General features: G+C 51.1%; 1 protein-coding gene across 1 annotated transcript in view; it reads left to right on the top strand.

Moving 5' to 3' along the window:
• Positions 1–11,400: 11,400 nt before the first annotated feature.
• The window catches only part of TRIB3 (tribbles pseudokinase 3), an 8,703-nt gene continuing 3,235 nt past the window's right edge, over positions 11,401–16,868 (top strand). The window contains exons 1-3 of the mRNA XM_077766898.1: positions 11,401–11,507; positions 14,625–14,915; positions 16,803–16,868. The exon at positions 16,803–16,868 is cut by the window's right edge and continues 293 nt beyond it. Of these exons, the coding sequence (XP_077623024.1) occupies positions 14,625–14,915; positions 16,803–16,868 (357 nt within the window). The 5' untranslated portion in view covers positions 11,401–11,507. The remainder of the gene's footprint in view (positions 11,508–14,624; positions 14,916–16,802) is intronic.

Genomic DNA, 16,868 nt, shown 5'->3' with positions numbered 1-16,868 from the left:
TTGAGAGGTTCTTCCTCCCCATCACAGAGCCACAGCCTCTGTGGCTGTAAGACGTGAAAAGATTCATCCGTCAGGACAAGAGAAACATCTGGAAGCTGCTAGAAGACCCTTTGGTTTTTCGGAATCAGATTAGTAAAGATCAGAAAACGATAACGCACTGCGCTGTTGAAGTTGTGGGCAAACAAGCAGTCATACGCTCTGTTAGCAGGAGGTAGATTGGCCCAATCTCGTTGGATGATCGGCCAGAAAGTTCTACCAAAAGTGCAAATGCCCAAACTTTAGACTTAGCAATTCTTCTTCCGGGAAACTGGCTCTGAGTTTCTCTCTGCTCCCCCATGTCTCAGCACCACGGCACTGTTTGTTCTTGTGAGAGCTTGGAAATGATGGTGTGTTTGTTCACAAGGGATTGTTTCAATTAATCAGTGCATCCCTATAACGGATACTACACAGCTGTAAAACATCAGGACGTTCTTTGCTTCCTTTTTTTTTTTTTTGGTCTTAATATTTTTTTTTCATATTTATTTATTTTTGAGAGAAAGAGAGACAGAGCATGAGTAACGGAGGGGCAGAGAGAGAGGGAGACACAGAATCCGAAGCAGGCTCCAGGCTCCGAGCTGTCAGCACAGAGCCCGACGCAGGGCTCGAGTTCACGAACCGCAAGATCATGACCTGAGCCGAAGTCAGATGCTTAACCGACTGAGCCACCCAGGCGCCCCCAGGAAGTTCTTTCTGAACCAACGTGGAATAATCCCCAAGACAAATTGTTAAACAGGAAGAAAACCAACAACCTGAAGGAGTGAGTGCACTGCTCTCATCTGTATTTAAAGGGGAAAGTAGTCATCCCTTATGTCTTCAAGGAAACATGGGAAAATTGGCTGCCCCCAGAAAGAGGAGGTGGGGGCCGGAGACAGGAATGGGAGGGAGGTTTTCAAGTATTACCCCTGGTACCTTTTGAATTTTGAGCCAAAAAATAAATAAATACAAATATTTAAAAATCTATCCTCATGGGGCACCGGGCCGGCTCAGTCCGTGGATGTGTGTGACTCTGGACTTTAGGGTTGTGAATTCCAGCCCCATGTTGGCGTAGAAATTACTTTAAAAAATTAAAAAAAAAAAAAAAATCTATCCTCTTGAAAGTGCCACATTCCAAACACCCCCTTGCTCCCAGCTAACTTCTGTCCCCTTGGACGGAACATCCTGGAAGAGAACAAAAAGACAAGAGGCCTGAGTGTGAATCTCTGTTCCGTCACCGATGTACAGTGCGTCCTCGAGCGAAACGCTTTCCCTCTCTGGTTCCTATGGTCCGATACCCAGACCACGCCCCCAGCTCGGGCATTCTGTGTCCTCCCACCAGACCAGGCACACGGAGGTTGGGCACCGTCTCTCCTCGCTCTTTAATTCATCCAATCCACCTAAACGGAATACCTCTTAGATGCCAGATTCTGGGGTCCCCATTTCTTGCCTTACAAGCCCCCAACTGCAGTGCTGGGCATAGAAGTTGGTACCCGGTGGGAACTCAGGACAGATTTCTTAGCTGACAAATGAAGAACGGATGTTGGGGTAGATGCATGGTGAACGGTGGATCGTAGACGGCAGCTGGTATAATACATTCATGGATGAGTGGTAAGTGGATGAATCGTTAAGGCAACAGCCTTCACCTTGTCCTTCAGCCCTCCCCACGCCTACCATTCATTTTTTTTTTAGCTCCCTTTTTGTAGCAAAGGTCTTCAAAAAAGTGGCCATACTCACTGTCTCTAATTCCTCTTCTCTCTTCAATCCATCCCAATCATGTTGCTACCTGCCCACCTCATCCCACACCCATTGAAACTGCAGTTGTCAAGGGTATCGTGTTTCAAAATTCAACATTCAGTTCTCAGTCTTCTGGACTGATCAACAGCTGTTGACAGTTGACCCTTCCCTGCTCCCTGCTACACCTCTCTTCACTGGGCGTCCAGAACTCCACACTCTGCTGGCTGTCCTCCTGCTTCGTGGCTGGTTCCTTCTCGCCAGAGTGGCCCAGGCCCCCCATGCTCTCAGCCAGTCCCATGCCCATGGCCCCGGATATACGTCTTCAGCCCAGTCCTCTCCCCTGAACTCCAGTGCCTACATCCAATCGCCTGCCCGGCGTGTCCTTGAAGATGTTGGAATAGCATTGCAAACTCAATACAACCAAAGGTAGACCTTCTGGTCTACCACCTTGCCCCTCTCCTCTGAGGGCAGATCCACACTTGGAATTGTTCAGGCCCAGGAATCTTGGCGGCACCCTTGATAACTCGCATTTCCTCTCACTCTGTATCTGAAACATCCACAATCCTGCTGTCTCCATTTTTTTACATATACCCAGAGTCCAATCTCATCTCACCGCTGCTTTGCTCTGAGCCACCGGAGTTCCCCAACAGAACTATTGCAACATCTGCTCCTTTCTCCCCCGGATCTTTTCAAAGGCCTTCAGAGCTCCAGATGCTCTGAGTCTCTATTAGCCATCTGACTTCATCTACCACCACCTCCCCTCACCTGTTCCACTCCAGCCATACTGACCACCTTCCCCCCAGCAAACCAGTCAAGCCTTCCTCTTGGAGGTCATTCACGGCCTGAACAACTTGTCTTCCAGATAGTCTCATGGTGTCCAGGGGACCACATTACTCACTAAGATCCTCCAGATCCCCTTTACCCACTACTCTGCTTTTTTTTTTTTAACCTCTTTCTGCTAGCACCTATCACCTTCCAACATGCCCTATCTTTTAAGTATTTACTACGTTAATTATTTCTTGCACATGTTCTTTCTACTGGGCTATAAGCACCATTTTTGTCTGTTATTTTCACTGAAGTATCCCCAGCCTTTAGAACAGTGCCTGACATCAAGGTGGGTATTCAATACATATTTGTTGAATGAATGGATGAATATATAAATGGTTTGATTGATGCTGGAATGATATATAGCTGGTGGATGGATGGATGATGATTGAATGGAGGGTAGATTGAAGAATGGAGTAATGGTAGAAGAAAGTTGAATGGATAGATGGTGAGGAATGGGTTATGAGTAAATGGCAGACGGATGGATGAGGGATGCATAAGTAGGTGGAGGGATTTAATCCATTTAACTACAACTTAGTGAGCACTCACCAGGGGGACCTGGGTGGCCCAGTCAGTTGAGAGTCTGACTTCGGCTCTGGTCATGATCTCATGGTTCGTGAGTTCGAGCCCGCATCGGGCTCTGTGCTGACAGCTCAGAGCCTAGAGCCTCTTTCGGATTCTGTGTCTCCCTCTCTCTGTCTGCCCCTCCCCTACTCATGCTGTATTTCTCTCTGTCTCAATAATAATAAACATCAGAAAAAACTTTGGTGAGCACTTGCCAACATACTGGTGAGCCAAGCCAGCAAGTGCCTTCCATAAATGGGGCTTACAGTTTCATGGGGAAGACAGACATACATATGTAATATATATGTAATGATATCTAATTCACATATTTAATAGTAATAAATAATGAGTATATAGAATTAAATACATATGTATTTAATTCCATATGTATGGAATTAAATACATTAATTCCAAATTACATTGTATGTTATGAAGGGGAGAAAAGATCCTCGGAGAAAGAATGATATGGGTGAGAAATGGAAAAATGGGTGATAAATGGGTAGCTGGAGGTGGATAGGACTTGGCTGGGCTGCTTTCCCTCAATGGTCCTGGCCGCCACATGCTCCATCCGTTTCCGGACCTCAGGGTCTCCCTATACCCCACCTGCAGCTCTAACCTCAGAGAGACTGTCGTCTCCCTGTACTGACACAGCACCTGCCCCAGCCCATCCCCAGTGGCCCTGCTTGACTCCATGTCCTGCCCCCACCCTGCTGAGTCACAGTCTTGGGTTACTCAGAGCACAGCTCTNCGAACCCACGAACCGCGAGATCATGACCTAAGCGAAAGTCGGACGCTTAACCGACTAAGCCACCCAGACGCCCCTCAAGCTCTTTATTTTTTAAAGCTTATTTATTTATTTTAAAAGAGAGTGAGAGTAGGGGAGGGGCAGAGAGAGAGGGAGACAGAGTGAAGCCTGAGCAGGCTCTGCACTGTCAGCGCACAGCCAGACACAGGGCTCAAACTCATGGGCCGGGAGATCATGACCTGAGCTGAAACCAAGAGCAGGTCAACAGCCACCCGGCTGAGCCACCCAGGCGGCACCCAAGTGCCAAGCTCTTGATTTCCGGGCCTGAGCATCGTTCTTGACTCCTGAGAGAACAGGACGACGGCTCCAGTTGGGGTTTATCGGGGGCCGGGAGTCAGGAGTAAAGGATTTGAGCTAAGTCTGTCTGGAGGATTGTAACTCACTTGTGAGCAGGAATTGGAATTTAGGTCAAGGGTCGGGAAAAAGTGGGTGCCTCTTCGGGGACCGAGTCAGTGCTTGGTTTGGGGCCAGGGTCAGGATTTAGCTGTGGCCGTGAACAGTGATGGGGGCTCAGTCTATGTCTGAGGTTTTGTTTTTGTTTTTTTAATGTTTTATTTATTTCTGAGAGAGAGAGAGAGACAGCGTGAGCAGGGGAGGGTCAGAGAGAGAGGGAGATACAGAATCTGAAGCAGGCTCGAGGCTCTGAGCTGGCAGTCAGCACAGAGCCTGACATGGGGCTTGAACTCATGAACCGTGAGATCATGACCTGAGCCGAAGTCGGACGCTCAACCGACTGAGCCACCCAGGCGCCCCTATGTCTGAGTTTGTAGATCAGAATTCGGTAAGACTCTCAAGTCTGGAACAGGGCTCAGTCTATGACCAGAGCTGAGGATCAGGGCACAGTCAGTGTCAGGGCACTGGCCTAGTCTTGTCTTTCTCCAGGGACAAAGTGGATGGGTTGGCTCTGGACCAGCCCCCCAGGTGGATGAGCGGCACCGACCCCGGACCCTGTCTTCCTTCCCCTCCCCCTCCCCCGTCGCTCCGTGAGGGCCAGGCCTGGCTCAGTGTCCCCACAAGGCTTAGCCGTCCTCATTCTGGCGCCCACGAGACCAGGGTCAGGGTAGGGGCTATGGGGCAGGGCTCTGGGCCTGACCTGGGAGGGCACCTTGCGTAAGGCTTTCTGATGCAACTGGCTGCTGGCTGCACACCCCAGTACCCCCTGCTACTCCTCACCCCGCTCCTCAAGCTTTTCCCAGAAACAGAAGGGCCGGGCAGTGGCCTGATTCGAACACACATGATCCCTTTCTCTGCGGGGGCCTGATGGCTTCAGAAGCAGCAGGAGACAGGCAGTGGGGAAGGAAGGTAGGGAAGGGATCAGATGACTCAGCGACCAACTCCAGTATTGGGAGTATGCAGATCTGATCGGGGCTCCCTCCTCCTCCCAGCAGGAAGGCAAAGAAGGGAATCAGAGCCCCACCTCCAACACACACAAAGCGATAATTATGTGGCTGAGCCCAGAGAGGGACTGGTGGCTGCCCAAGGTCATCCAACTGCCAGCGGCAAGGTCAGAACTGCAGTCCAGCTTTCCTCCAGGAGTCGCGGGCCCACAGGTTGGGGAGAGGACCCCTCACCCTTTGAGGGAGGCATGGGACTCCCCTGGGAACTTCCAACCAGGCTGGTGGAGGCTCCTGAAACGACCAACGACGCGGGCTTTGGAACAATACAGACCCGGGTTCCAACCGGACACAACCCGGGCTTGCCACATGGGGGATGCCCAGGAAATGTGCCCCTACCTCTCCCTTCACCCTCAGCTCTCTAAGGGTGTGTGTTGGGGGGGAGGGGTTAACAGGAGGCATTGTAGGCTTTGTGGAAACTATGTTAGCCACTTACCATCAAGTGCTTACTTTGTGCCGGGAACTCTTTTAAGCACCTGTATTAACTCGTTTAACCTTCCACTGAATCCAGTAACAGTTCCCAAATGCAATGCGGGGCTCAATGCCCCTATCAGGAGGGTGTATGTCAATTCCATTTTATAGATGAAGGCTCTGGGTCTCAGTGGCTAAATGACTTGCCCAGGGTCACACAGGTAAGGAGAAGGCACGGAGCAGTAAACAAAGAACACCTGGGCTTTGGGCCAGATTGACTCCTAATCTCACTGCCTAGACCCATGATGTCACCTCTCTGAGCCCCAGTTTCCTCATCTGCCTCCAGGCATGAAGACAGGAACTTGCTGGGGAAGCTTGTGGATGCAATAAGATACTGTAAGGGAGGCACCCAGATGGGGCCATGCTCCATCCACGGACAAAGAATCACACTCCCAGGCTCAGAAGACTGAGCCGGATCACCTAGGGCTCTGACTGCCACGGGGCCACTACTGGGCTGATGGCTGTGCCCTGGCATTGACCTTCCAGCCCTTCCTGGGGCCCGCGGGAGACAGATTCAGACGATGAAGGATTTCTGCAAAGCCCCAGAGAAGGAGGTGCCCAGTCGCCTCATAAAGGCTCCCCAAACGGAACATGAGCTCAGAGCTGCAACTCTTGAATCAGCCACTGTCATTCCCAAGTCCATTGGCCCAAATCCTTTTGCCCGTTTGCATTAGTTCTGTAAGGTTTTTCTTTAAGGTTTTTCTTTCAATCGGCTCATTTTTTAAAACTTGGGGAAATTTATTTAAAACGGAAAATTCCGATTGCTCACTTAAAACAGAAAGCCACTATCATTTTCCATTAAGAGAAAGAGACCATAAAGTTGAATATAAGAACTGCAAAAAAAAAAAAAGATTCCTAGACTTAAGCTAAGTCCTGTCTCTTGCTGAAGGCTCTGAACCGAGCCTGCTTTCTCTTCCTTAACAAGTGAGGGGTTAACGACATAAAGGCTGTTAAATGAGACTTTCTCCCTAGTAATTGCAGGTACAGGAGAAAATCAAAAGGAAATACCTGTATCATTATATTCGATGTTACTTAATCAAGTCTGAAGACTCTAAACCCCCTTGGAGTACATTTTAGGTCTTGGAAGACACTGCCCTAATCCAATTCCCTTTTCCTATTTTACAGGGAAGAACAGTAAGGCTCCCAAAGGGGATGTGACTTGGGTACCGTCTCACAGGGTCGGTGGTTTCAGCCACACCTGGGATCCAAGGAGAACTCTTTCTTTTTTTTTTTAAATGTTTATTTATTTCTAGGAGACAGAGAGAGAGACAGCGTGAGCAGGGGAGGGTCAGAGAGAGAGGGAGTCACAGACTGAAACAGGCTCCAGGCTCTGAGCTGGCAGTCAGCACAGAGCCCGACGCGGGGCCCGAACCCACGAAGTGCTAGATCATGACCTAAGCGAAAGTTGGACGCTTAACCGACTAAGTCACCCAGGCACCCCCAAGGAGAACTCTTTCTAAGGCATTGTTCTGCTTCTGTGGGAAGAACTTATAAAGATGGAAGCTTTAAGGACGTCAGTGGGGGGATCTCAGGTGCGTGCCAGGCACCAGCCAGGTGGGGTGGAAAGGAAAGAGGCAACCAGCTGCTGCCCTTGGCCCTTGGCCCCCCACGCCTCTTCTCCCTTGGAGCACAGCCTCTGTGTCCCTGTCCCCAGAGCTGAGGGCCAGCAGAACTACAGCAAATAGAAACACAGCCTGCTTGGGGCGCCTGGGGGGCTCAGGAGGCTGAGCATCCGACTGAGTCTTGGTTTCAGTTCAAGTCACGATCTCCCTGTTTGTGGGATTGAGGCCCGTGTCCAGCTCTATGCTGACAGCTCAGAGCCTGCTTCGGATTCTCTCTCTCTCTCTGCCCCTCCTCAGCCGGCGCTCTCCCTCTCTCTCAAAATAAATAAAAACTTTTTTTAAGTTAAAAAGAAAGAAAGAAACACAGCCTGCTTGGCTCAGAAACGAGGGTAACAAGGATGTTCTAAGCCTGGAGAGAAGGAAATTCTTGAAAGCCAGATTCTCTCTCTAGGAAAGTGCACATGTTTACATTTAACTGGGGAAGAGCGTTGATCACCATTTATTTTCTTTACATTTTAACAAATACTTACATAGCATTTATATTCCAGGCACTTCACAGATGTTAGTCATTTGATTCTCACGACAAACCAATGAAGTAGGTACTATTATTATTCCCATTTTTCAGATGAGGAAACTGAGGCACAGAGAGCTTAAGGAATTTACTTAAAATCTCATCACTTGGAAGTGGTAAGATTTGAACTCAGGAAATGTGATCTGACTCAAGGGTGCTTTAATGCATTTAATCCTGAGGACTACCCTGCAAGGAAAGGTGTAATTAATCCCACTTTATAGGTGCAGAAACTAAGGCTCAAGGCTATTTGGCATCTATGCTGTGAACCCAACAGGTCTTCACTTCTTTGCTCTATTCTCTGGATCATGAGCCGGGGATTCTTGCTCTAGGATGCTATTCAGTATGGTAGCCATTTACTACATGGAGCTATTGAGCATTTAAAAGATGGCTAAGTGGGTGGCTCAGTTGGTTAAGCGTCCGACTTTGGCTCAGGTCATGACCTGGCAGTTCATGGGTTTGAGACCCGCATCCGTCTCTGGGCTGTTAGCCCAGAGCCTGGAACCTGCTTCAGATTCTGTGTCTCCCTCTCTCTTTACCCCTCCCCAACTCCTGCTCTGTCTCTCTTCCTCAAAATTAAATAAACATTTAAAAATATTAAAAAGGAGTGCTTTTGTGGCTCAGTCGGTATAGCATCTGACTTCGGTTCAGGTCATGATCTCACAGTTCGTGGGTTCGAGCCCCACATCAGGCTCTGTGCTGACAGCTAGCTCAGAGCCTGGAGCCTGTTTCTGATTCTGTGTCTCCCTCTCTCTCTGACCCTCCCTTGCTCACGCTCTCTCTCTCTCAGAAATAAATAAAACATTTTAAAAAATTAAAAATTAAAAAAATTAAAAAAAATAAAATATGGCTAAGAAACTGAAATTTTTCATGTGATTTAACTTTACTTTTAAAGCAAGTAAAACATTTTGTCCATTCAACACAATTCAATTGTTTTGGTAGAACAGTATTTTACTTTAAGCACTCACAATTTAGCTTCCATTCTCATTTATTTCCAAAGTATAAAATACCAGACTGAAGATATTAGTAGGAAAAAATTTTAGATTACATCATTAATAATTGTTTTATTATTTGTTGAAATGATAATATGCTAGATATATTGGATTAGTATATATTATTAACATTAATTTCACCTGTCTTTTTTTTTTGGTTTGTTTTTAATGTTTTATTTATTTCTGAGAGAGAGACAGCGTGAGCAGGGGAGGGTCAGAGAGAGAGGGAGACACAGAATCCGAAACAGGCTCCAGGCTCTGAGCTAGCTGTCAGCACAGAGCCCGACGCGGGGCTTGAACCCACAAACTGTGAGATCATGACCCGAGCCGAAGTCTGACGCTTAACCAACTGAGCCACCCGGGCGCCCCTCACCTGTCTCTTTTAAAAAGATTTTATTTTTAAGCAGTCTCGATGCTTAACATGAGACTCAAACTTCCAACCTTGAGATCAAGAGTCACAAGTTCTACAGACTGAGCCATCCAGGTTCCCCTCACCTCACCTGTTCCTTTTTATTCTTCTTTAAATAAATTTAAAAAAAAAATGTTTCAGAGAGAGAGAAAGAGAGGGGAGAGAGGGGCAGAAAAAGAGAATCTGAGGATAGCTCCCACGATCAGCCTCAGCCCGGGTGGGGGTTGGGGGAGCTGGAGGTGAGGCTTTGATAAGAGGCTCCTGGCTGTTGGGGGAAGGGCTCAATCCCACCCCCCGGGGGATCGTGACCCTGAGCTGCAATCAACAGTCAGCTGCTCAACCAACCAAACCACCCAGGTGCCCCTCTTTATTCTTTAATGCCTGACTAGAAAATTTAAAACTACATACGTGGCTTATATTTTATGTTCCATTGGTCCAGAAAACTAGGATTTGACACACACCCCCAAATGTGACAAGCTGCCCTCCCCAAACCTGGGGAGTCAGTCCCGGGAGCTATATCCACTGGTCCAGGAGGAGGCTTTTGATGGCCAAGTTTCTACAATGTCCCCTGATGGTATAAGCGTTGGCATTAGCTGCCCCAAGTTCAAATCTCAAATCTGCTTCACACTACAAGGTAGGTGCTTTTGGGTAAGCCTCTCACCTTCACTCATCTGTAGAATAGAAGACATAGTGTCCCTCTCATGGTTCATCAGGTACTTCGGAGTCTTTGCAGTTACTTTTTCGGTGTGCCCTCAGATCTTTCCAATCCTCGCCCCGTCTCTTCCTTAAGATCTTAGTTTAAACATCACCTTCCCGACGAGCCCTACTGAAAATAGCCACCCAAATAGTCAGATTTGCTACAGGACAAATCTGTCCTATTTCTCTATTCAAGAAAACACATGACATTTTTAATGAATTTTCAGTGATCTTGGTTATTGATTTTATTTTCTGGATCGTGGTCTGTCTTCCCACTGACTTATAAGATCTTTGAGGGCAGGGATGGGTCAAGCTTGTCACCGCTGAGTCCCCAGCACTTAGAACAGGGTCTGACACAACGTGGACAAAGTTAGGAATGGATGAGCAAAGCCAGCACGAGGAGCTCCGAAAACAGCCAACCCCGCTTTTCCTTGTCCCTTACGGCTGAGGGATTTTCGACCAGAGTCTAGACTTCCCTGGGGGAAGAAAATGAGTTCACTAGTCCCTCCCCGGCAGGGGAATCTCCGGGGTTAACTGAGATCCCAGAGTCCCCTGGTGTGCCCTGAGGGTCCTGAAACACCGGCTGGCTGGTCTCTGGGGATCTGAAACCCGAGAAACAAAGGTAACTCCACCCACCTTTCCAACTCCATCCAACCTCTCCCTGGAAGAGTTATGTTTTGACCCTGGTGCTTTCGGAGACGTCAGGACCTAAAAGGGACTTCCAGGAAAGGTGCTGGACCCCTGGGGCCGCACCGGGGTCCCTCACCAGCTAGCAAGTGGCCCCAGGGCCTCTTAGGTGTGGGGTGTAAGTCCTGTATGGGTGACTTCTCCTCTCTGAGCCTCTATTCTATTTATTGAGCACGTAGGATGTGCCACCTAGTTCTAAGCATTTTGTCCAAGCGAACATCTTTGGATGGGGAGAGCGGAGCTTCCTGCCTGCCCGGGGTCCTCCTAAAAGCTAATAAAGCAACGGTGGCAAGGTACTTTATGAAACAGGAAAGCATCCGGGGAACTTTCACGGTTTGGTCTTTTTCCGCTCGGCATCCTGAGAAGGAAGGGTGTTCTCCCCATTTCACATATGGTGAAACTGAGGCTCAGGAAAGCAAAATGCTTTTTCCAAGGGAGGTGGGAGAGCCAGGGGCTGGTGTCTGCGCTCGGCAGGTGGGGGGAGGGGTGGAGCCGTGACACCCGTGCGCGGCGGGGCGCGCAGGGGCGGGGACCCCAGGGGCGGAGCGCAAGAGATGGTGCAATCCCGGGCTGGAGCGCATCAGGCGGCGGCGGCGGATTAGCGCAGGTTTGCATCACCCGGGCCCGGGCCGGGGCCGGAGCCGGCGCTGGCGCCGGGAGACACTCGCAGCNCACACGTGTCCGGCTGCGGGGACCGGGGTCCCGAGCACAGCCGCGTCTCAGCAGGCCCCGGGTCACGTGGGAGTGCCCTGGCGACCCAGGACACCGCAGCACTCCCGGGCAAGGTACCCTGCGGGGCGGGAGAGGGGTCGGGCCGGGGGTCAGGGGCGGACCGGCTGGAGGGTGCCGACCTGGGAAGGTGGAACACATCCTGGGGGCGGAGGGGGCCGGGGACAGAGGTCCGGGAGTGTCGCCCCGAGAGGTGAGCGTGGGGCGGAGGAGGCGTGTGTGTGAGGGGCCCGCGGGGGGCGCTGAGGACTGTGTAGGGTCTGTGTCACCCTGGGGTGTGTCTGCGGGAGCCGCGGGGGCCTGCGGGGTTGGAGGGGATGTGTCCCCGCGCACGGTGAGAGCTGTGAGGAGCTGGTGGCACGTGTGGGCTGTGCGGGGGACACGGCCGGGGCCGGGTTGGGGTACCCTCGGGGCGAGTGCAGTGGGAGTGGGGTGCGGGACCCCAGCCGCAGTTACGCACCTGGCGCTGCGGCTGCGGGGTGCAGGTTGCACTGCGCGCGCGTGTGTCTTGTCCCTGCGGACCCCGGGGTGTGAGGGGCGAGGGTCCAGGTCCGCCCCTTCTCACAGCCCAGGGGCCCAGCCTCCTTCCCTGGCCTCCCCCCCTCCCGCTGCTTGGTTTCCGCTGACTCTTCGACCTCGGGACACCCGCTGCTGCCCGCGGCTTCCGCTCCCACGGGAGGGGCCTGGCTGCCGGAGGCGGGGCGAGGCTGCCCGGGGGGGCGGGGCACGTGTCAGACCTTGCCTGTGACCTTACAGGTATCGGTCAGTGGTGAGTGTGAGAGGTGGGAGCGCACAGTGTGTGTGTGCCTGCACACCTGCCCAAGGACGAGGAAGTGTGCGTCCCTTAAGGACGCGGGTGCCCCCTCTCTGCCCTGGCGGCTGTGTCTCCAACCCACAGTGAACTTTCTAGTCCTGCAGTGTGGCCTGCGAAGTCCTTGCTCAGCTACAATAATTCCACCTGTTCCCTGTGGCTCACCCCACGCCCCACCTGAGGCATGGATACAACCAAAGAAGCCTGGAGTGCCGATGTGGCCACAGTGAGAGAGAGCCGCTCCAGGGATATTCCCAAGGGTAGCACTTCAGCATCTGTAGCTAGAAATAATAGTAGTAGCAATGGACCTACCCTGGTGACCATTTACTGACACCTGCCCTGTGACAGGGCCACTCTAAATTATTTGTGTTTTCGTTTCATCATTGTAAAAATCCTATGGGCTTTGCATCCTGCTCCCACTTTACAGATGAGGGAACTGAGGCCGGGGAAGACTGCAGAGCTTGCCCAGGGCTACCCCGCCAGGCACGGACTGAGCCAGGATTTGAACCCGGGAATATCTGACTACAGCCACCCACTGTTGCGTTCTTACTACGCTGGGATTATGGCCTTTCTCTCTATTTGAGGGCTCCCTCCCTCCCGAGGCAGCCCACCCCTCGGATTTGGGAGCAGGTGGTCCTCAGTCTGAGAACTGAATCTGAGTGATGTTTCCCCTTGGGAAGGTCTTTACCTGGGCGGAAGACCTGGAGGGACCCTCCTGGCTCTGACACGCCACGGTCCTGGGGGGTGGCTTCCTCCATCAATGAATGAATGAATCGTGTGGCCTGATTCCCAGAGCTTTGGGCCGTCAGGCAATAGTAAAGTTCACATATGAAAAAAAGAAATAACACTCGGTTTTGAAATACTCCAGCAATAAATGAATGCAGAACCTTTCTTGTAAAATCCTGAAATCGAAAATGCCCTTGACTCTCTACTAAATCCCTTCCTCCCTTGGAGCCCCCCCCCCCCCCAGGCCAGGAGCTACAGTGGCCGGTTTAGTGTGGGTCCTTCCAAAACTTGTCCTGTGCATTTACATAACTACATATATGCAAATACGGAGACACATTTTTTGATATGCTGATGCGGTGTTTTACATGAATGAACTCAGGGTGCGTCAATCGTACAGCAGCTTGCTCTGTTCACCTGACAGGATAGACAGTATATCCGTTCCAGAGCCTGCATTCATACATTCCTCATTCATGCCTCACCCCTCCCTCTCCCTGGCACATGCAATGGCTCCCTGCCCTCCAAAACTCAGCAGACAGAGTGCAAAGTCTCTCTTCCTCCCTCTCACGAGCAAGTCCAATTCTTCATTTGGCTTTGTTTTTTTTTCCCACCTAACAGTTCACTCTAGAGGTCTTTCCACTTAGCACATCAAGTTTTTCTTTCTTTCTTTTAAGCTTATTTAGTTTATTTTAGAGAGAGAGCATGAGCACAAGTTGGGGAGGGGCAGAGAGAGAGAGAGAATCCCAAGCAGGTTCTGCACTGTCAGCACGGAACCTGATGTGGGGCTCAAACTCACAAACTGTGAGGCTATGACCTGAGCCGAAATCAAGAGTTGGACACTTAATCAACTGAGTCACCCAGGCGCCCCTCTTTTTTTCTTTTTTTTTTTTAAGTAAGCTCTTAAAAACTTGGGGCTTCAACTTATGACCCCGAGATCAAGAGTCACATACAAGGCACCTGGGTGGCTCAGTTGGTTAAGCATCCGACTCTTGGATTAGGCTCAGGTCATGATCACATGGTTCATGAGATCGAGCCCTGTGTCAGACTCTATGCTGACAGCATGGAGCCTGCTTGGGATTCTCTCTCTCTCTCTCTCTCTCTCTCAAAATAAATAAACTTAAAAAAAGAGTCTCATGCTTTATGGACTGAGCCACCCAGGGGCCCTCACTTTGCCCTACAGTTTTCTTAATCTTGAATGGCTACAGCTGTTTCGTGTACGGATGCCATCTAATTTCTTTAACCAGTTCCCCAGTGATGGACATTCAGTCGTTTCTATCACATGGGCGCAAGATAACCGTGTACTGACATCATTACATCGGTGTGCACCGAGCTCGCTGGTCCCCTTCCAGAGCCGTGTAGTATTTCACTGTGTGGCATGTACCATAATGTTTAACCAGCCCCATACTGCTGGGCATTTGAGGGCGTTTCCGGCCCTTTGCTATTGGATGCGAGGCTCTGATGAACAGCCTTTGATGTGTTTAATTTTTTGGTGAGCATTTTAATTGGAGGATAAATTCCCAGAAGCGGGACTTAACCCAGTGAAGGTTAAGTGCATTTGACAGTTTGATGCACACTGCCAAGTATCCTCTACGACAGCTAGGGAACAGCCTCACTTCAGTGCTTTTTCCCTTCTGTGTAGATGCGAGCCACCCCTCTGGCTGCTCCCGTGGCTGCCCCCCCCAGGAGGAAGAGGTTGGACTTGGACAATGACCTAGACATGGAGCGTCCCACCCAGAAACAGGCGCGAATCAGGCCCCAGCCCAGGCTGCCCCCCTGTGTGCTGCCCCTGAGCCCACTTCCTGCTACAGCCCACGCCTCTGCTGGCACCACTGCCTCGCGCCTCGGTCCCTATGTCCTCCTGGAGCCTGGGGAGGGTGGCCGAGCCTACTGGGCCCTGCACTGCCCCTCAGGCGCCGAGTACACCTGCAAGGTACGTTCGCCCAGGGTCCTTCTCCCCCAGCAGCACAGCAGGCCTGGAAAGGGCCTTGGGTCCAGAGGATTGCCAGGGCTGAGGGGCCTTATATTACTTTATCCCTGTGTTTATTGGGGAGGCAGCCAGTGAGTCTCCAGCTTTCCACATCGCCTGGGCTTTTCCGGTCAGTGTGTGGAAGGATCTGTCTGTAGATTATCACCTATTCATTCATTCAGCAAACCTTCACTGAGTACCCTATGTGCCATGCACCCTGCTGTGGTTCAAACATGGTAAAGATCTGCAGTAAGCAAGGGAATAAGTAAAATCTGTACTAGGGGACCGTACGTGCCTTGGAGGGAAAGCCAGGAGCTGGGGGGGGGTGGGCAGGGAGCATGGGGGAGCAGGTGATTTTAGTTCAGGAAGACCTCTCCGAGGAGGTGACATTCAAGCAGTGACTTGTGTGAATCGGGGGAACCAGCCCCGTGGGTCTCTAGGAAAGAGCGTTCCGGCAGCAGGACAGGCAAGTTCAAATGCACGGAGGCAGGGATGTTTACCCGGACTTAAAAAAAAAGTAGCCTCTGTTGTGTTTTTTTTTTTTTTAATGTTTTTAATTTTTTTTCTTTATTTCTGAGAGAGGGAGTGAGACAGCATGAGCGGGGAGGGTCAGAGAGAGGGGGAGACACAGAATCCGAAAAAGGCTCCAGGCTCTGGGGTGGCTGTCAGCACAGAGCCCGACGTGGGGCTCCAACCCACGAACCATGAGATCATGACCTGAGCTGAAGTCGGCGCTTAACCGACTGAGCCACCCAGGTGCCCCACTGTTTGGTTTTTTTTTTTTTTTTTTTCTTTTGTTTTAAACATACGCTTTTTTTTTTTCATGAATTAATTATGTACGTGCTTTATTTTTAGTTTCTGGGTGGCATGGCCAAAACAACATGGGAAGGATTTAAAGGCAGACAGAGTCAGTATACCAGCTCTGCCTCTGATCTGAAGGATGTGACCTTCCCTCTCTGAACATCAGTTTCACCATCAGTAAAATGGGCCGCACCTTTCAGGGCATTGGGGAGGCTTCCATCTGACATCCGACCGCAGAGCCCTGAGCGCATTTTCCTACAACTCCGCCACACTCCCCCCCGCCCTCCCCTGCCCCACTCCAGCTGACCTGATCTTGGGCTGGTTTTCAAGAGCAGCTTAAACACTTTCTTGCCTCAGGGCCCTTGCACTGCCCATGTCCCCACCTGGAAAGCTTGTCGCGTGGTTCAGCTCTGAATCATTCAGGTCACTTCCCCAGAGCCCCTTTTAGACCACACTTTTTCGGAGAGGTGCCCCCTTCCAAAATATTCTGATTCCAGCATCTTTCTAGTTGAATTTGTAAATATAATCAGTGTGTTGGCTTGTTTCCTGTCTCCTGTATTGGACTGTGGCCATCAGGAGGGCAGGGGCCATGGCTGTCAGGTAGGATCCCCATGGCTGGCCCAGGGAACCCCGAAGTGCCTGCTTGTGGGGTGAATGAGAGGGCGGGCAGGCCGTGAATCCCAGAGAATGGTAGCTATGAGCATCGTGCCTGCTCTGCATAAAGTGACTTGTGCGCTATGTGCTCTTGGATTTCCCCAGCCTTGGGAGCTATTTTCCTTTGGCTTACCTGTTATATCCCAGTTACCTGAAGCTCAAGGGCGTATAAGGTAGCACTGGAGAGCACAGACAATGGAGCAAGATTCAGGTGTCAGGCCAGCCACTGGCAGGCCGTGTGGTCTCTGCACTTTGTCAGGGTGGAGTGACTTGCTGAAGCGCTTGGCATAGTGCCTAGCTCACAGGGGCGCCTAAACGGTTGGCTGTGACTGCCTCCAAGGCCAGCCCTGGGGGGCACCCACCTGTGCTCACGCCCTGTCCCCCCTCCCCCGGCAGGTGTACCCGGTGCGCGAGGCCCAGGCAGTGCTGGAGCCCTATTCACGGCTGCCCCCGCGGGGACAC

This window comes from Crocuta crocuta, unplaced genomic scaffold, assembly GCF_008692635.1.
Source record: "Crocuta crocuta isolate KB4526 unplaced genomic scaffold, BGI_CrCroc_1.0 scaffold15, whole genome shotgun sequence".
NCBI classification, from domain to species: domain Eukaryota; kingdom Metazoa; phylum Chordata; class Mammalia; order Carnivora; family Hyaenidae; genus Crocuta; species Crocuta crocuta.
This window is presented reverse-complemented; position numbering and strand designations above follow the sequence as displayed.